This window comes from Meleagris gallopavo, chromosome 19 (genome assembly GCF_000146605.3).
Source record: "Meleagris gallopavo isolate NT-WF06-2002-E0010 breed Aviagen turkey brand Nicholas breeding stock chromosome 19, Turkey_5.1, whole genome shotgun sequence".
Classification (NCBI taxonomy): Eukaryota; Metazoa; Chordata; class Aves; order Galliformes; family Phasianidae; genus Meleagris; species Meleagris gallopavo.
This window is the reverse complement of record NC_015029.2, coordinates 109,710-129,251: the sequence shown is the minus strand read 5'-3', so window position 1 is coordinate 129,251 and position 19,542 is coordinate 109,710. Positions and strand designations below refer to the sequence as shown.

Sequence of the window (19,542 nt, the reverse complement as noted above, 5' to 3'; positions counted from 1 at the left end):
AAAAAAAAAAGAAAAAAAAAAGAAAAAAAAAGAAAAAAAAGAAAAAAAAAGAAAAAAAAGAAAAAAAAAGAAAAAAAAGAAAAAAAAAGAAAAAAAAGAAAAAAAAAGAAAAAAAGAAAAAAAAAGAAAAAGCAAAGCTCACTTTGTTTATTTATTTATTTTCAGAGAAGAGTACAGTTCAGATGTTTCCATCTGCAAGCACTGCAGGACAGAAAAAGAACATCATTTGCAGAAATGGACGAGAAGTTAAAGAAAAGAGAGGTAGAAGAAAGGGTAAGGTTAGGAGTGGTGTAAGAGAGACTCACCAGAAGAATGGCTGACTCGTTTCAAGTATCACTTACTATTGTGTGGCCAAGTTTGAATGCCATTTTCTTTCTGCCACTTCTAATAAGATTAAAAGTGACACAATCTGACGAGCTTTGAGGAAATAAAGAGAAAGCATCTTTCCATGATGCCACATGAGCTCAATACCATCAGAATGGGCGCGTGTGGGATGTGGGTACATCCACGTTATGCTTCACAGAATCACAGAATGGCCCGGGTTGGAAGGGACCTCAAGGACCATGAATCTCCAACCCCCCTGTCACAGGCAGGGCCATCAACCTGCACATTTAATACCAGCCCAGGCTGCCCAGGGCCCCATCCAACCTGGCCTTGAACACCTCCAGGGATGGACGGGGCATCCACAGCCTCTCTGGCAGCTGCTCCAGCACCTCACCGCTCTCATAGTAAAGAACTTCCCCCTGACATCCTACCTCAATCTTCCCTCCCTCAACTTAAAACCATTTCCCTTTGTCCTGCTGTTATCTACCCTTTCAGAGAGTTGATTCCCCTCCTGTTTGTAGGCTCCCTTTAGGTACTGAAAGGCTGCAATGAGCTCACCCCGCAGCCGCCTTTTCTCCAGGCTGAAAACCCCCAGTTCCCTCAGCCTGGCTTCATAGGGGAGGTGCTGCAGCCCCCTGATCATCTCTGTGGCTCTCCTCTGGACCCTCTCCAACAGCTCCCTGTCTTTCTTGTACTGGGGGCTCCAGACCTGGACACAGTGCTGCAGACGGGGCCTGACAAGAGCAGAGCAGAGAGAGACAACCACCTCCCTCTCCCTGCTGGCCACCCCTCTGCTGATGGAGCCCAGGAGCTTTCCGAGCTGCCAGAGCACACTGCTGGCTCATGTTCAGTTTTTCATCCCTCAAGACCCCCAGTAGCTCTCTGGCCAGCTAACCAAATGAAAGCACATTTGTTGGCCTTGCACAATCTTACATTTGCCTCTTTCTATTATGGATACCAGCGATATTCCATCATCTTTCAAAGAGAGAATTCTTAGATGAGCATATATCGTGGATGCACCTACTGGTTCTGTTAAACAGCCTCCTCATATTTCTGGTGTTTGTTCTTCCTTATAACCAATGACGGTAGATGAAGGCCCCCTCAGTTCCTCTGTTTAGCATCTCCAAGTCACGGGGAAGGAAGGATGGCTGCGGTACCGTCTGACTGCTGCTCCGCGAAGTGCAATGGAGGACCGAAAGCAGGATAGTGCTAAGAAGTCACTCTGTGATTGGTTAGAATCCCTGCCACCTCGGAAGGATGGCGGTGGGGATTGGCTGGCGTCCTTTCTCCACTCGCTATATGATAGCAGTGAGAGCTTCTCTGATTGGCCATCGCTTTCAGCACCTTGCAGGAAACCTCCTGCCGGGTGGCTGCTTCCTCTGGCGCGGCGGCGCGGCGGCAGCCATGGCAACAGCAGGGAGCAGAGAGGTGGGAGCGCGCGGAGCGGCTCGGTGCGGCTGTGGCCGTGCAGCCGATTGCGGTGGGTGGGCAGCGCCGGCCCCGCACTGCAGACCTGCCGGTGTTGTGTCACCGTGGCAGCCGTAGTGCGGCTCGCGGGCCGTGGTGAAGGGCTTGCGGTGACGGACGATAAGGTCCCGCCAGCGGTTTGGGAGCTTCCCGTGTCCTCAGGGTCGGGCTCTGAGGCAGATGTGCTGAGGCTGGCGGGGCCCCGGTGCTGAGGTCGGCAGCTCGTAGGCGCCTCGTCGCTGTGCCTAAGTGGGCATGGAAGTGGCCCTGCACGGCGGGGTGGGGCTGCGCCTTTCCCCGGAGCTGTGACGGCGATGGCTCTGTCGGTTGGATTGCGGATGTCATGTGCCCATCCCTGCCGCGGATGGTGCTGGCCTTGCTGGGGCTCCCTCGTTCCTGGACTTGGGGTTGGGCGGTGGCTTTGATAGTGCCTGTGCTCAGAGCCCTGTTCTTTTTGTCCCAGCCTCACAGCTGTGAAACCAGGATCAGTCTGTGGTGAGTATTGCCCTATCCTGAAATATCCACCCTGAATTTGCTTTACTCTCTTGTCCCAAGCCATGCTCAGGTCTCCTATTCTCATCTGTCCACAGTTGCCCCTTCCTCCTTTCTGTCCCTTATTCTTCCTTTCAGGACTGTTCATGTCAGTGGGTTCCCAATTGCATATCTGGATACCCACATCCCCAGCTGTCTTCCTTCTCTCTCAGATTTCACCGTCTCTATCTGTCCCCATGTCCCTTGTCCTCTCCTCCCTGCCACTCCCTAGTTTAGCTCTGTCTCTGCAGGACAGACCTGGATGTAGTGGCCATGGAGCGACTTCAGGCAGCCCCAACCCAGCAGGATCGACGTGCGTAAGTGAGGGGACAGGGTTGTCTGTAGGAGTCTTGGACACCTAACACACTCTAGAGCACCCTGGGCTACCCTGAATCACTTGAGACATTCAGGAGAAAAAGCACCTGAGGGCTCAAGCACCAGAACAAGAACAGACACTGTGTCTGGAGACACTGTAGAACCATTCTGGAGCACTTGGGACATGCTGGGAACATATTGGGACACTGTGGGGATTCCAGACACTTTTGGGACAACCCCAGAATATGCTCTAGGCATGTATAGGACACTTGAAAAATGCTTCTGGGAATCCCTAAAAAAACACCATGCCTGAGACTGCTAAGACAACCCTGGTACCTCACCTCAGGATACCCAGGGATGTCACCGGGTTAATGCCATTCATCTTCATATTCCTGTAGTCTTCCTCTCATCCATGTGGTATCCTGGTTCTCTGTCAGTTCCAGTGTCCCACTCAAGACACCTTAGAACCCAACCCTGGATGCATATGTTCCCTCCTAAGATGCCCCCATCTCTCTCACTGGTGTTGCTGTTCTACTTCACAGCCTCTAGGTGTCCTTGTCCTCCCCATAGGCTGTTACCACTATATCCTACCTCTTGGAGTGTCCCAATGTATCCCTGTTCCTCTTCCTGAAAGTACCCACATTGCATCTCTGAAGGGTGTTCTGGTCCCTTTTGGTTTCCCTGCTGTGTTGTCCCAAGTTGTCCCTTTCATGTCCATGTCCCCCTCGGTATCCCTGTCAGACCCTCTAATGGTATGTCTGTTCTTCCAGTGTACTTGCAGAGGTCCTGCCAGGTCCCCCTGTCCTTCTGGATGCCTATGAGGCAGCTGTGGAACTGGGCCAGGAGTTAGAGCTGTCCTCAGGGCCGCTCTTGGCCCTGCTGGGCATTGTGCGTTGTGCCATCTCCATGTGCACCCGTGAGTGCAGGGCCAGGGGGGAGTGGTGGGGGGCACAGATCTGCAAAGGTCTCACTCACCTCTGACTGCCCAAACCCCAGAGACACCCCTGCCTGATGTGGAAGAATGCTATGCCTACTTCAGCGAACTGCTGCTGTGCCATGCTGTGCATGTGAGTCTTCACCCCTCACACGCTTATTGGCCCCCAGGTGCTCCTTGCACAGTCCCTGCACGCTCAGTGGTACCAGTGTGCTCTCTGCACACTCTGCATATTTCCCAGCATCCTCACAGCAACCTAAATATGTCTCATGAAGTTATTGGCATTGAAACACTCCATCTTTGCTTACTGAAGCCTGCATGGTCCTCACATCCTCCCCACGCACTTGTAGGGCCTCCTGTGCTCCTTGCGTGTTTTCCATATGCTTACTTATGTCCCCAGCACTCCTGGTATTCCTGTTGGTGCCTTCATGTTCTGTACACTTTTGCCTTGTGCTTGATTGAGCCAGCACACTCTTGCACACTTCCTGCAGCCTCACTAGAACCTACATGTTCCTTGTGCTCTACACCTTCAGACTCCCAACACCCTCCCCTCCTGTCCCACTTGCCCTGCATGCTTCCCAGCCACTGACTTTCTCTTGCCTGCTGCTGCCATGGTGCCATCGCTGTAGCATCCTCCGGTCAGTGTGGCTGTATTTGGGCTGACCCAGGTTGCCCGCATCGCAGCCCACCTCTTTGGAAACGTTCTTCGGCACACCAAGCTTTATGCCTACGTCCTTACGCCTCAGGTGAGCTCAGCACTGTTGAAAGTAAATGTGCAATGGAGGTGAGACCTGTCCTGATTCCACTGTTTGTCTTCTGTCCCTGAGCCCAGGCTTGCCTTGACTTGACCCTGGTTTATGTGGATAGCCCTGAGCATGGCCCAGAGGGAGAGATGCCCACCACCCTCTCCAAGGAACAAGGAGAGACCTCTGGGAATCCCAGCACAGGTGGGATCTCCCTGGCTGAGGGGTTATGAGGGAAATGCTGGGATTTCAGGTCTAGGGGACTACAGGGTAATGAAAGGGACCATAGGGTAAGTGGAGGAGCTCCCTCATATCTGGGATATACCTTAGGGTCTCAGGAGGCTGGAAGGTCATGGGGAGGGTAATGGGAAGCCCATGGGTTCCTGGGGGCACGCAGTGGTCCCAGTGGTCTAGTGGGATTAAAGGGGCATCTTGTGGTTATGATTATGATAAGGTCCTACAGCATGCAGAATGATCAAGGGGAGTCCTTAGGGTTGTGAGGTTCTGGGAGAAGTCTGGAAGGCAACCCAAGACCATGGGTGGCTTTGGGAACTCCCAAGAGCAGCCCGTACATTGCTTCATTCCCATGGTTCTTCTGTGGTCTTTTTTTGTCCATCAGCAGCTTTGTCTTGAGCCCTGTCTTCTCCATGTCTTGCTATGTTTCTAGTGACACAGGTCCCTTGTGTTCCGAGTCTCTGCTGTGCCCTGTACCAGGTTCTTAACATGTCCCTCCTGCCCTGTGTTCCCAGGCACTTCCTTGTCACTGGTGTCAAGCTGTAGCTTCTGTCATCCTATGTGCCCTGTTTGCATGTCCCCCCAGCTAATCTGACACTAATCTGACCTCTGCTTGCTCATATCTCCTCTTTATTCCCAGGGCCTCTTGTGTCATCTGTTCCCCTAGTGTCAGGTCCTGAGCCCTGTCTTCCCACATTCCTATGCCCCCATGCCTAATGCCTGTGTGTATCTGTTCCTAGAGCCTCTGTTACAGGAGGCAGCAGTACCTGAGCTAGTGCAGGTTCCTGCAGAGATGCATTTGAGTAAAGAGGATGTCTCTGTGTCTCCCCGGGCCTCTCCTAGGGGCAAGAAACACCTTCGAAGACCTCAGGGATCCCACCAAGGAAATAAAAGGCGTTAGATTGTGCCTTAGCATTCCTGTTATCTCTGGAAACCACTGTATGTGCATTGCTTATTTGACCTGTTTTTGTGTCATTGCATAAACAAATGTCTGCAGAACTGGCATGAAGAACCGCACACATCAGTATAGGTTAGAGGATGACCTGCTGGAGAGGATCTCTACAGAGAAGGACCTGGGTGTCCTCGTGTCCAGCAGGGTGATCATGAGCCAGCAGTGGGACCTCAGGGTGCATTGCCCGGAGCTGGGCAACTTGCTGTATGGAACTGCTTTATTAGGATGGCCTAATGTGGTCTCCGGAGGTCTATTCCAACCCTACAATTCTGTGATTATGTGATCAGACTCTGGGTCTCTATGGGGCTCTGTGGGGCTCTCTGTGCTCTGTGGGGCTCTGTGGTTCCCAATGCCTCACACCCTCTCTGCCCAGCCCCGTCAGGCTCTGCCCACCCACTTCTGTCCCTGCCCCTTGTCATGGTAGTCCCGCCCCTTAGGGGGCAGCTTGTGGGGGAAGGGAAGTACATGGCACTGCACCATGGCACTGCCCACACCTCCCCATGATCCCTTGCCCCAAGTCTCCCCATAGACCTTATAGTGTTCCACACCTCTCTCAGCCCCATAGCACATGCAGACTGCTTCCCCACAACACTCCATAGCAGCCCCATAGGATTCCTTGGCCCCATAGCAGCTCCACACCTCCCACAGTCCCATGATCCCACCCTCCGCTCCACAGCCAATAGGAGGAGAGGTGGTGCCCCAGCCACCACCATAATTGGGGATGGGGAGGAGCATCGAGGGGCTCCATGGAGGGTGAGGTCAGAGTAAAGAGATCCATAGCCCACATAGCCCTGTAGAGTCCCGTAGAGACTCGTAGCGTAACCCCCAAGAAAGCAGACCAAGTCAGAGGGGATGCTGCAGCAAAAAGCATTTAATCCTGTACGTAGCTGTGGAGCTGAGGGGAGAGGGAAATGTATACGTCCCACAGATACCAGAGGTGGGGGGACACTAGAATTTGCAGGGCAGGAGATGGGGCTGGAGGACCAAAGGCCTCCATGTGTGGGTCCACCATCAAGATGAAGGATGGATGTTATGGGACTGGAGGAGCTGCCCCATAGCGTGGAAATGGAATCTGTGGATCTGGACCCTTCTTGAGACCCGCTGATAGATTTTGAGGGATGAATGATGGATTTTGGAGATCTGGTGATGGATTTTGGTGGTCCTTGTCCTCAACCATCGTCTCATTGTCCTCAGAAACCCCCGGTACCTCCCAAAAATTCTCTTCCTCTTCCTCTTCCTTTTCCTCTTCCTCCACCTCCTTCTCTCCCTCCTTGTGCTGTGGCCACGCCACAGGGCCACCACCTCCAGTCTTTGGTGGCCACTGTGACAACCTATAGAGCCCCCCCTGTCTTTTGGGGGGCTGTGGAATGTATTCTGAACATTCAGAACCCCCCAGATTTGGCCCACATGTGGCGCTGTAGCTGAATCTCAGGTGACCGCCTCCCGGAAAACACACAACGTTGCGCTGCTGTGTGCCTGTGGCCTTCACCGGTACTTCACACACCCCTAAGCGGTCATCATTCCACTCATCATCCTGATCCCACACCTCCACCTTCATCTTTTGATGCAGATGCAGTGTCACCCACCCCAAATCGAACTGTGCACCCCACTTGGGCCGATTGTTGTTCCACACCGTTGCTGTCCGTACACGGTGACCACTGAAGTACAGCAGCACATACGCATCGGTTGCGGTGAAAATGTCACCGCGCCACCCACTGCCCTCCCACACTGTCACTGTCACCCGCGCCATCCCACGGTGTTTGGAACAGCAGTTGGCATTGACCACATTGTTGGCTGCACACCCGCACTGACACAACCCAACTGTCCCGTGACCGGCACACTGTTGGCTGCAGTTTGCCCTCAAAGCTCTCCATGTGATGTAGTGACCGATGGCTGCCTTCAGTGCTGCCTGGCGCGGGTCCTGGCGGGGCAGCAAGGTGTGCAGAGGCCTGACGTTAGAGGCAACCAACCCAGGCAGACGTTGCAGGGAGCTTAACCACTCAGCATAGTTCTCTGGTGCACCATAGAGGAGGTCGCCACGTTGCTCGCCACCTTCCACCTCCACCATCCGTTCATTAAAGAGTTGATTGAAGGCACTGTGGGCGCTGTTTTTTGATTTGGCTTTGCGGCACGCATTGGACATGGCACTGGACGTGATTGACTTCACTTTGGCTGTCATTTCTGCACGCAAACAATCAGCCACTTCTTGACTGCCGGCACCCATCATGGTGGCGTGGCACAAGCGGATGGCAGTGATGGAGCGGAGGAGGCCGCCCAGTTGGGCCGAGTGAATGTAGTGGGTGCCATATGCAGCCAAGAGATCAGCATAATCTGGGGCAGTGGCGGGGGTGAAGTGGGGTGGGAGGGATCGAACAGCATGGAGGAAGTGGGGGGACGGTCTGGGTTTATGTGAAGCTGAGATCCTGAAGGGGGGGAGAGAGAGAAAAAGTCATTGGGGCTCTATGGAGCCTTTGTGGTTAATGGGGATCTATGGTGAGGCTATAGGGTGATTGAGGGGTCTATGGGGTGTTGGAGGAAAGCTGTGGAGTGACTGGAGGGGTCTATGGGGGATTCTTTGTTGTCTGTGGGGGGACTATGGGATGCTGGAGTGGGGTCTGTGGGGGGCCTATGGGGTGACTGAGCCATGTGTGGGGTGATTGGGATCTATGGAGTGTCTATGGAGGTTATTTCTGCACCCAAACAATCGGGCACTTCTTGGGTGTCCGTGCCCATCATAGGGCACAAGTGCATAGCAGTGATGGAGCATAAGACGCTCTGTAGACAGGGTAATTGAAGGGATCTGTGGGTGAGTTCTATGGGGTTCTGTGAAGTGTCCGTGGGGTGTCCCTGGAGTGGTTTGAGAATCTATGGGGAGGCTACAGGGTGATCTGGGCATGTCTATGAAGTACCAGTGGGGAATACGGGCTGTTTATGTGACGATTACAAGGGGCTGTGGGGTGATTGGAAGAGTCAGTGGGGGGGCCCTTGGGATGCTGGAGGGGGTTTATGGAGTGATTGTGAGGAATCTGTGGGGAATTTGAGGGGAATATGGGGTGTTGTGGGGGTGTTGGAGGAGTGTTGTAGGGATCTGTAGGGTGGAGGTGGAGGGATGGAAGAGATATAGGAGAGGAAAAGGAGGAAAGATGGAGAACATGGAGGAGAGGGAAGAGAGGGAAATGGAGATGGGGGAGATGGAGGAAAGACGGAGAACAAGAAGGACAAGGGGAGATGGAGGAGAGGGAACAATGGTGGAGGAGATGGAGAAGAAGGAAGACATAGAAGATGAGGAGATGGGGGAAAGAGAAGAGAGATGGAGGACAAGAAGGACAAGGTTGAGATGGAGGAGAGATGGAAGACAAGGAGCACGAGGAGAACATGGTGGAGAGGGAGGAGAAATGGAAGAGCTGGGGGAGATGGAGGAGGAGAGGAGATGGAGAAGCAGGGAGAAAGGATGAGGGAGCTGGAGCCCCACCAGTAGTGCACGCAGCGTAGCTCGGTGCTGGCAAATGAGTAGCGGTCCTGCTGCTCCTTCTGCATCCCAAACTCTGCCACGCGTGAGTGGGACCCGGCCATGGCCAGGGTGACCCCCATCCCCGGGCTGAGGGCTGCCTCCAGCCCCACTCTCCAATTCTGCGCCATCTTCTCTGTCTGGGCCACCAGCTTCCTCATGGATTGGCTGCCAGTGGCCAGTGAGGACCTCTGCTGGCACTTACTCCCTGCTCGCCACTTGCTGACGCCATTGTAGAGGAGGAGGGACTGTCCTTTGTGGAAGTGGTCCATGCAGACAATGCAGTGCCTGCTGGTGGGTTTGGTGATGGCCAACACTTGGCCCTCGGTGAGGGACATGGTGGTGACATCCAGACCTGAACCCAGAATGTCGGTACCAGGAACAGGGGGGACGTGGCAGGATTTGCCAACAGCACGATGGCACTGGGGGCAAATGGTGTGGAGATGATGGAAGAGGAGGAGGATTGAGAAGGCAAGACAGTGGGGAGAGGACTTCATGGTGATTGGCTGCAGGGGAATGGAAATGTGGTGAGTCCATGGGGGTGTGGGCATGGAGAAGGTGGGGGAGGTGGAGGAGGTGGGAACACAGGGATATGGGAATACAAAGACTTAGGAATATGGGAATATGGAGACGGGAACATAGGAACAGTGACAAGGAGATGTGCACATGGGGACATAGGAACACAGGGACATAGAGACATAGAGACATAGAGACATAGTGACAAGGGGTCGTGGGCAAATGGGCACACAGAGATATGGGGACACAGGGACATAAGTATATGGGGACAAGGGGACAAAGGAACATGGGACACTGGCACTCACCTGTCCTCTCCGCTGTGTCTGCAGCTGTGGGGTGTGTTCCAACACCTCCTACCCCAACATCCCCACCCCCACCGTCACCCTTCACACGTCACTGCTCCACAAGCTGAGGGGTGATACTTCCTGTCCCCTCTAAAAAAATTATATGTGAGGTTCCCGGCAGCTATGAGTCACCCCGAGAGGGAGTGACATACAACCTCCTAACCACGGTGATACAGGATGTGGGTCACAGCATAGGGGGTGACAACGGGGCTGGTGCAAAGTGCTTTTTTGGAGGGGGACAATAGGGATATTGTGTGCAATGGGGGCAATGGGGACATTGTAGGCATTGGGGATAGTGGGGGACATGGGGACATTGGGGACACTGGGGACAGTGGAGGCATTGGGGATACTGGGGACACGGAGATGGCACCATAGTGACAAAGTTGGGGGTGAACTGGAGAGACAGCTGGGGAAGGGGAAGGGCAAGAGCGAAGAGTAAGGGAGAAGGGGAAGGGGAATGGAAATGGAAGAAGGTGGAATAAGGGGGAATGGGGAAGGGAAGGGGGAGGTGAAAGAGAAGGGAGAAGAAGAAGGGGGAAGGGGAAGGAGGCAGGGGAATGGAGATGGGGAAGGGGAAAGCATGTGGGGAAGGAGGATAGGGAAGAGGGAGAAAAAGGAGGAAGGGGAAGTGAAAGGAAGGGGATGGAGTAGGGAAAGGAGGACGGGAGAAGAGAAGGAGAAGGGTGTAGGAGAAGAGTGAAGATGAAGGATTCATTGAAGGGGAAGAGGAAAGTAAGAGGAAAGGAAGAGGAGAGTGAAAGGGTAAGAAGAGTGGAAGGGACGGAAAAGGAGGAAGAGAAAGGGGAGAGGGAAAGGGAAACAGAAGGAGGAAGGGGGGTGGGGGAACTGGAAAGAGAAGGAGGAATGAGAAAGGGAAAGGAGAGTGGAACAGAAGGGAAAAGGAAAAGGAAAGGAAGGGTGAAGGGGAAGGAGGAAAAGGAAGAGGAAGTGGAAAGAGAAAGGGGAGGGGGGAGGGAAGGGGAAAAGGAAGTAGGAGGGAAAGAAGAAAAGGGAGAGGAGGGAGAAAGGGGTAAAGGGCAGGGAGAGAGGATGGGGAAGAAAAGAAGAGGAAAGGGGAAGGGCAAGGGCAAGAAGAAGGGAAAGGTTAGAGGGGATCAAGTAGTGGAAGGGAAAAGAGGAAGAAGAAGGAAAGGAGAATGGGAAAGGGAAAGGGAAAGATGGGAAGGAAACAGGTAGTAGAAGGGGAAGGGAGAAGAGGAAGGAGAAAGGGAAGGTGGAAAGGAAATAGGTAGGGGAGGGAAGAAGAGGAAAAGGGAAGGGGAAGGGTGGAGAGGAAGAAGAAAGGGAAGGAGGAAGGGGAAATGGATGGAGAAAGAGGAAGGGAAAAGGAAAGGGAGAAGAGGAAAGTGAAAGAGGATGGGCAGGGGAAGGGAATGGGGAAGGTTAAAGGGGAAATTAAAGAAGAGGAAAGGAGAAATGTGGGGGGAGCAGGTAGGGGAGGGAATTGTGGAATAGAGGGGGAGGGAAATAGGAAGGGGAATTGGAAAGCAAGGGGAAGGAGATGGGAAAGGGGAAGGGACATGGAAGGAGAATGGAAAGGGGCTGGTGTGGAGGGAAGGGGAAGGGAAAGAGGAGAGGATAGGTAAAGGGGATGTGGAAGGGCAAAGGGGAGCAGAAGGGGAAGGGGAAAAGTGAAGGGGAAGGAAAAGCGAAGAAGAGGAGAAAGGAAAGTGGTAAGTGTAAGAGGAAGGTGGGAAAAGAACAGGAAGGAGAAGAGAAATGAGAACTGAGGGAAAGGTAAGGATAAGGCGAAGAGGATGTGGAAGGGGAAGGGGAGAGGAAGGGGAATTGTAAGGGAAAAGGGAAGGGGTTAAGAGTCACAGGAAGCAGAAGGGGAAGGTAAGGGGAAGGTAAGAGGAAAGGGAAAGGTGAAGGTGGGAGTTGAACAGGAAAGGGAAGGAGAAAGGGGAAGGGGAGGGGAAGAGAAAGGAAGAGAAGGGAAAGAGGAAAGGCAGAGAAAGGGAAGAGAAAAAGAGAAGGGGTATGGGAAGGAGAAAGGGAAGGAGAAGGGGAAAACAGAAGGTAGAAGGGGAATGGGAAAGGCAAGTGAAAGGGGAAAGGGAAAGGTGAAGGTGGGAGTGGGTAGAGAAGGAGGCAGTGGAAGAGGAAACAGAAGGAAAGGGGAAGGGAAGGGGTAAAGGGACATGGGAAGGGGAAGGCATAAAGGAAGTTGTGGGAATGAAGTGACGTTTTGCTTTCTGGCACAGGCTCTATGACACCATATGGAACTGTAACATAGTGATTTCTCACCCTCCTGATTGGTTAAGAGATGGACTTGCAGCTAACTGGTGACTAAAAACAGCCGTAACAGTTCTGTGAAGGCCTCAGAACAAAACCTTAACTGTCACACTTTTGTGAGAGCTGCAGAACAAAAATACACGTTGTACGAAAGCATGACAGAAGCCAGAGGTGAGCTGTCCTGCTGTTGGTGGTGTTGGGTCTCCCTCTCCCCAGACACAACCACCATAGAAGGGAGAAGCACAGTGGTGCAGCTCGTGGCAGTGTGTGGCACTGGGCATTCTCTGCCTGGCAGCAGGTCCTGGCCCAATTGGAAGGAACCATCACAGGCAAAGCCAGCCCCACAGCCAGCAGTGCTAGCCCCACCACATCCTGACCACCCTAGAAAGAGAAGCAGGAAGACGGACCCTCAGGACATCATGTGATCTGCAGTGGTGACTTGCTTTTCTTTCCTTTTTTTTCTCTCTCCTCTTCTTCTCTTTTCCTTTTACTCCCTCACTTGCCCACCTTTTAAGAAGAAAATAAAACACACCCTTGCTCAGTCAACAGCTTGACTTTGTTCTGACTCTTAATTTGGAGGGATTGAGATCAATATAACAAACCATAAGCCTCTTTGACCTGCAGCACCATGTCAGTGCTATCAGCTCCACCTTTGAGCTGAAGTGTTGGCTTCCAGGGCTTTTGCTTCCACCACTTTGGTGGTTGTACCTATTGTAAACTCATCACCTTCTGCTGTCCCTCTTGGACAAATCTACTGCCGGCAGTGAGCAATGTTATATCTGGTTCGGAGAGGTGCTTGTCCTTCAGATCCTGGCAGCTGGAATATTCTTGTTCAGTGTTCTGCAAATAGTCATCATTCAAGTCCGCGTTTCCCTCACCTTCCAGGATGAGAACCTTGGCCAGATTAGTTGCCATTGTGCTTTTAAGCTCCACATTGTTATGACTAATTCCCCCCCTTATTTATCCAGCCCTGAGATAACCATATGTGGTACATACAGCCTCTGCCCAAGACCAACATTTGGACTTCCTGTATCAGCAGGACCATCGCTGCTGCACTCTCAGAAATGCAGGCCATCCTTTGCTGATATTATCTGGCTGTTTACGGAAGTGCCCCCCACTCTTTTCCAGGGACATAACTGTACACCCAGTGCTGGATGCTGTCTTTTATGAACAAATGGCTCAAAAGCTTTGGGTAAGTCTGGTACCCCTGGAGCAGGGGGCTGACATTAATGCTATCTTTAACTCCTTAAAGGCTTTCTGTCTCTTGGGTTACCAAATGTTTCTCCCCCAGGCTTATTAGAGTTTCAAAGAGAGGTCTTACTGGGAGTCTGCAGTTTGGGATCCACAGTCTGTACCAACCTGTCATCCAGAGGAAGACTGTAAGCTCTCTGAAAGTTGAAGGTTCCAGAGTCAAGCAGATCTCCTCCTTCCCATCCATCCCTAACAATTGCTGTCTCTGCAAAATCTTGAGCCCCAGATTTAGTAAACTGACTGTCATGCACATGCATTCCTCACTGGTGCCTGCAGCCAGGACTGTGCAACCCCCATCTTGCAGTAACACCAAGCCCTCCTTGCAGGGTCTCTCTTTTCATACCTCCACCTCTTGGTTAATTGGTTCCTGAACGTACTTGGGCTATTCTTAAAACCTTGTGGCAGAACTGTCCATGTGAGTTGAGTCTTAATTGGTCTCTGGATTTTCCCATTCTACTGTGAAAGTTGCCTCACTTTCCACATTCAGAGGTATACAGAATAAATCATCCTTGACATCTAACACTATAAACCATCTGTGTTGCTCTTTCAAAGCCATTAACAGAGTTTGGGGTTTGCCACTGCTGGATGTATATCCTCTGTGATCTGATTAGCTGCTCTCAGATCCTGCACAACCTGTACTCTTTCCCATGTGGATCCTTAACCACTAGTATAAATGTGTTGTACTCAGATTTACATTCCACTAGTAGACCAAGTTTCACAAAATTTGATGTCAGTTCTGAAAGCCCTTGCCTGGCCTCTAGTTTCATTGGGCTCTGTGTAACTGGTTTAACCTCTGATTTCAAGAGTATCTTCACTGGAATAGCTTGTTTTGAGCATCCTGGGACCTCACTGCCCCAATTCAGAGGCACTACTGCATCCTCCACTTCCTTTGTATTTCCTCTGCCTGTGGTAGGAATTCATCAGCAACAAGGCTCTTATCTCTTCTGCTTTGCATTCGGGGAGCTGGAATAGAACTTCTCTGACCTTGAAGCTCATTTGTGCCCCTAACTTACTCCACAAGTCCTCCCTAACTGATGGACAGGGCAGTCTGGCATGTCTAAGAATTAATGCCTTAGCCTTTGTTTCCCTAATCTGAATTTCAAAGGTTGTGAAAATGGGCGGTTCTCTTGCCCTGTGTGTCAGCACATAAACAGTATTTACAGTTTTACTACTAAAATTACCTCTATATGTATTTAAAACTGAACATGTGGCTTTGGTGTCCACCAGAAAGTCCACTTTTCTGTTTCCCAGGTGTATAGTAACCAGGGGTTCAGCTGGGAATGATTTCCCGTCCTTCTCATTGCTCACTACGGGGCACAACTGCTGCTGGAGGGATTGAGACTTTGGTGAGTGGGCATTCTCTGTCAGTGAGCAGTGCCATGGCATCTCCAGCACTGTCTTGCCTATATGTATTTTTCAAGGGAGGTGAACCACCCCAGCCCCTCCCTCTCCCTCTCTGGGTCCTCCCTGAGCCTGAATCGAGGCCGTGATCATCCTTCCTTCTCAGTAGGCCTGTCTGGTCTCTGCTCTCTCTCCCAGTTATTATACAACTTCCATGCTCCATTCATTAACATGCTTAAATCTTTTGCTTCTAGTCCATCCAAATCCTCCAAAATGTACAGGGACCAACAATGACTGCAGTATTCCCCCAGCTGTCTTTTGGTATATGGATCCTCTCCTATCTCTTTCCAGTGCTTCAACAAGCACTCCAGAGGGAATCTCCTTGTGAACCCCTAAAAACACCTTCAGCTTTTCAACTCAGAGATCAGAGGCTCTCCCCGAAAATCTCCTCAGTGCCTGATGGGGCTCCTGCGACCCCGGAATCTGCTGAAGCTCAGAAGTGATGTCCCACCTGGGTCACCAAAACTGTTGCCAGACAAACTCCAGCCCAAATTAAACTCCTTAAAACCAATGTGATATTAAGAAGCAGGCATTTTTTAATTTGTCATGGATGAATAGGGAATCCTTCCACCTAATCGTGCACACTAATAGAACAAAGGCACATTCCTTATGTACATTTGGGTGCACTATGTCTACATGTTTGGAGAGAGGTCTGCAGAGGCCATGACGTCTTGACCCCCCCTCTCCCATTCAAACACATTTGGTTAGTTAACCATTGGGTTAATCTCCCTTTTGACAGGCTAGATAGATAAGCTAATTTTCAAGATGCTCCTAAAAGACGAGTCATACCAACAACAAGCTCACATCCTCACCCCATCCCTGTGTACTGGGGTCTCCCCTGTCAGATGGGGTCTGATGAGGAAACTGAGGCAGAAGCGATGCCACTGGGAGGACACAAAGCACCCTGAGCCAGAAAGGGGCCAGGCACCCAGGGGGCTCCTGATGCACATGGGTACAGCTCCAGCACTGGAGATGGAGCAGTGGGGTACAGCACATGAATCAGTGTCCCCAAGTGCCTCTGTGATCAGGAACTGCATCACCTCCATTGCTAGGAAGGGGATGGAGAAAACCCTCTTGGGAGCTATTTCCATGCAGAGGATAAAGAAGCACATCTGCAACTTCCCCTGGCTCCTGATTCTGAGATTGGCCTCATTGAGTGTTAAACCCACTTTCCTGCTGGTGTTGACCATGGAGGTAAGACGGGGAATGATAAAATCTGCATTAAGGCAACACATGAAGTGTGTATATCAACAGCTGTACCTGTGACTGTTACAGTTGTTCCTACAGGTCAGTGCCTGTAGGACAGCCATGTCCTGGGACTGGGTGGTGCTATGGGAGGCACGCTGCAATGTGTCCCTGCTCTGCAGGGATAGCAGCACCTGCAGATGCTCCGTTCCTGCAGTTCCCTATTCCTCAACAATGGGACAAACAGACCCAGCACCCCACACCCACAGCCCTACAGATCCCTGAGCACTGGCAGCAGTCCTCTTCTGTCCCCTCTATGAGCTCTTGCACTCCCAGACACCCTTAACACCCTGCCCTCCCTGCGTACCCACAGCACCTCCATACCACTTCACAGCTGCTTGTACTGTCCTTGTACTGTCCCTGCTCCTACACCTTTTCTTCCCCATCCCTATCCTGTCTCCATCCCTACACCTACACTTTTCCCTATACTGCCCCTGTCTCTGCCTGTCCCTTTCCTGTTCTTTCCCGCCCCTGTCCCAGTCCTGTCCCTGTGTTACCTCTGTCCCGGTGCTGTCTCTGTCCCTGTACTGTACCTGCTTCAGTCTGCAGATAGAACCCCCTGGCAGCTTCCCTCAGAAGCTGACTTTCCCCAAACCACACCCAGCTGCACTTCAACCCTCTCCTCAGACTGCTACGCTGGGGGCAACCCGGTGACAGATTGGGGTGCTGCAGCTCCCACCATGGCAGCAGAGGGAGGTGGCAGGTGGTCCCAGCTGCCCCATCCCACAGAGCCCAGCTCCAAAGGGGCCATGCAATCCTGCCCTGGCATAGAGCCGTGGTGAAGGGACACCTCGTGCAGGGCTGAGAGCCAGGAGCCATCCGGAGTCCCACAGGGCCTGGAGCCCTCTGCTGCCTGTGCTCCTGCAGCTGAGGGCACTCATTCCCATTTTCTTTTCTTACACCCTTTGTACCAGCCTGTGTGGGTGAGCAGTCCCACTCAGTCCCACAGTGACCCTCTCTGTGCTATTTGTCGTAGAATGGCATAAAGCCAGCATACACCCCCCTACACTCTACTTGCTCTACCTGCCAGCCCCATGCTCTTCTCTGGTGTGCTGAAAATTCATTGGAACCAAAGTAAAAGTGCTGTGCTGTGTTTCTCCTGCACTGCAGAGTCAAGCAGGCGGTCTATGATGCCGTCAGAGCGTTATTCACCAACAGTTACAAACACCTGCAAAAAACAAACAAGAACCACATTCTGTTGTCTTAAGAATGCTCAGCTGAGGAGGCAGAAGTGCAAGACTAAAGAGAAAATTGTATTTTGGAGGTTGGTAGGGAATTTCACATCACACAAAGGCATCAGAACCAGTTTCTAACCACAGTGTTATCCAGCAGTCCCACCAGGCAGTGCTGGCATGATCTGGCATGTGACTCCAGAACAAGGCAGCTCAATATAAGGCATTGGGCAGTGCTGATGAGATGCACATTATGGACAGGTCATTCCTTCATAGGTACTGTTCCAATGACAGCACATTGTCCAGAGTAAGGGCTTGGCATACAAACCACAATGATTTATGCTCCCACCAATCAAGTCAGACAGACCAAGACTATGAGGCTGACCTGTAACCCAGCACAGCACTGCTAAAGTTCCTTCTGCAGTCACTGGGGCAGCTTCCCCACCTCCAGATCCATAGGCAACATACACACAAAGTGCAGCACAGCTGTTCGTGCTCCACACTCACAGAGAACAAGTTGACAAGTTGGAGCTTTACAAGGACCATGAAGGTGTGGCACTGAGGGAAAAGATTAGCGGGCATGGTGGGGATAGGTTGGGGTTGGACTTGGTGATCTTAGAGGTGTTTTCAACCTAAATGATTCCATCATGCAGCAACATCTAAACATGACTGTGCTTTTCATGATTTTTCTTGAGCAGGAGGGTGGGTTCATTATCTTGAAAAAGCTGAAGCAAATCTGAACTCTCTCCCTATAATGACAAAGTTCATTTTTCCCTCTGCAAATTCCCACATTGTGTCCAAATTTACTTCATTTGATAGGATTTACTGCTAAGTGCAAATGCAGAGGGACAGCTTGCAGTGAAACAAGAAAGCTTGTATAGATTTGGTTGAAGCATTCTATTTAAAAAAGGCTTTACTGGCTCAATTAGTGTACAAATGGGTGTTACAAGGAAGAATGCATGTTAAGTGTAAAATGGAACTGCCATTATCCAATCAGAGCATTAATTAACTAAAGTCAACACTCATATCAATTAATATGCTATTTGGAGAAAAAGAAGAGTGAAATCCTCACGACCTTCTGCTTCCTGTGACCCAGGAAATACAGCAGGCATCCCTTCATCCTCACCACTGACTTTCAGGAGTTCCAGCAGTGTCTCTGTCCCCAGTCCTGCCTCTTTTCAGTCCCTATCCCGTTCACTACCCAGCCCTATCCACTCCTCCTCCTGTTTGGCCCCATCCATTCCCATTCCTGCCCCTGTCCCTGTCCCGTCCCCCTGCTCCGAGTTGCAGACAAACCCCCTGGTGGCCCACACCGAAGTTGAGAAGAATTGTAAGATGGAAGAAAAGAAGAGCGATGAATGAGAGGTGAGGACAAAGAAGGCAGAACAGGAGAGAGGATGTAAGTAAGAAGAGCATAGTGAAGAAGGCAGGGGAGAATAGGCAAGAGGGAAGAGCAGAATATGAGAGATGAGAACAGAAGAGGGAAGAACAGAGGAGAAAAGAGCAGGAGAGGTGATAACAGCTGTAGATGAACAAATACAAGATATAAATATGTAGGTAAGACAGAAGAGTAGAGATGGTGGGATGACTGCAGCTGGGTTGAACGGTGGGATCTTTTCCTGGGCCAGATTCGTAGTGCTTTGTCTGCTGGAGCGGGAAACAAAAAGTCCCAGCTGAAGGAAGAGCACTGCTAATCCAGGAGGTTAAAAAGCCCTCAGAAACACGGCACGCACCGAGGGACGGCCTGCACGAAGCACAGCAAAGGCTCCTCTCACAGACCCTGGCTCTCTTCATTCTGAAAGCCGGCGTGCCGGCCTTGCCCCAGTCCTCACAGGGCAAGCTCTCACGTCAGTTTCGGCACAGCAGCTGTCACCATCGGGGGAACTTTGTCACGGCCCTTTGAATGGCCGGCAAAGCCGCCGAGTGGGGGCAGGCAGAGGAGGAACCGCCGGGAGGAGCGCCTTGGAGACGCGAGAACGCGCGAGCGTCCTCCGCCCGTCCGCCGTCCTCGTCGCGAGGCGCGTTAAAGCGGCTTTAGAGCTCCCTCCCGAACTGGGAAGAGCGACGCTAACTCGATCGCGCCCGCTCCTGCGGGCGGCTTGCCGGCGATCTCCGATTCGCGGCTCGCTGGGAGGTACGCAACCCGTTAGAACGCGTGCCGTTGCTACCAGCTTTCTTGCCGTGACGCCGCTGAGCGCCTCGCGTCCCGTCCGCCCGTACTGCGTACCGCCGGCCACCTCTTCCCGCGGCGCCGCCCGCATTGCTGACGCGCTCCCCAACGCCGGAGCCGAGCGCTGGTGTGGCGCCACCTGCCGGAAGGGCTGGAAAGCGCACCCGCGCTGCCAG

General features: G+C 52.1%; 3 protein-coding genes and 2 long non-coding RNA genes across 9 annotated transcripts in view; 2 read left to right on the top strand and 3 right to left on the bottom strand.

The window, feature by feature from the left end:
• ANKMY1 (ankyrin repeat and MYND domain containing 1) overlaps positions 1–295 on the top strand; it is a 25,976-nt gene extending 25,681 nt beyond the window's left edge. Inside the window, exon 14 of the mRNA XM_031556105.1 lies at positions 166–295. Coding sequence (XP_031411965.1) covers positions 166–294 — 129 coding nt within the window. The 3' untranslated portion in view covers position 295. The remainder of the gene's footprint in view (positions 1–165) is intronic.
• The window catches only part of LOC104913643, a 15,112-nt gene extending 13,669 nt beyond the window's left edge, over positions 1–1,443 (bottom strand). For both annotated transcript variants that reach the window (XR_002120529.2, XR_795528.3), the window contains exon 1: positions 1,349–1,443. This is a non-coding gene — a long non-coding RNA (uncharacterized LOC104913643). The remainder of the gene's footprint in view (positions 1–1,348) is intronic.
• A 119-nt stretch (positions 1,444–1,562) lies between these two features.
• Positions 1,563–5,455, top strand: CCDC189 (coiled-coil domain containing 189). Of its 4 annotated transcripts, none has more exons than XM_010720663.3 (8): positions 1,563–1,752; positions 2,255–2,286; positions 2,574–2,639; positions 3,408–3,553; positions 3,634–3,704; positions 4,240–4,317; positions 4,404–4,518; positions 5,289–5,455. In XM_010720663.3, exons 1-8 carry the CDS (start codon positions 1,582–1,584, stop codon positions 5,447–5,449), a joined length of 840 nt encoding a protein of 279 aa, XP_010718965.2. In that variant the 5' UTR covers positions 1,563–1,581; the 3' UTR covers positions 5,450–5,455. The 4 variants fall into 4 exon arrangements, with proteins under 4 accessions (XP_010718965.2, XP_010718964.2, XP_031411967.1 ...); XM_010720662.3 differs by having other exon boundaries at positions 4,201–4,317; XM_031556107.1 differs by lacking the exon at positions 2,574–2,639 and having other exon boundaries at positions 4,201–4,317.
• A 905-nt stretch (positions 5,456–6,360) lies between these two features.
• Positions 6,361–10,320, bottom strand: PRF1 (perforin 1). The gene is made up of 3 exons (XM_010720665.3): positions 9,830–10,320; positions 8,973–9,514; positions 6,361–7,923 (listed from the first exon to the last, which is right to left on the bottom strand). Exons 2-3 carry the CDS (start codon positions 9,503–9,505, stop codon positions 6,531–6,533), a joined length of 1,926 nt encoding a protein of 641 aa, XP_010718967.1. The 5' UTR covers positions 9,506–9,514; positions 9,830–10,320; the 3' UTR covers positions 6,361–6,530.
• A 1,585-nt stretch (positions 10,321–11,905) lies between these two features.
• Positions 11,906–19,542, bottom strand: part of LOC109370444 — a 19,017-nt gene continuing 11,380 nt past the window's right edge. Inside the window, exon 6 of the long non-coding RNA XR_004161640.1 lies at positions 11,906–17,192. This is a non-coding gene — a long non-coding RNA (uncharacterized LOC109370444). The remainder of the gene's footprint in view (positions 17,193–19,542) is intronic.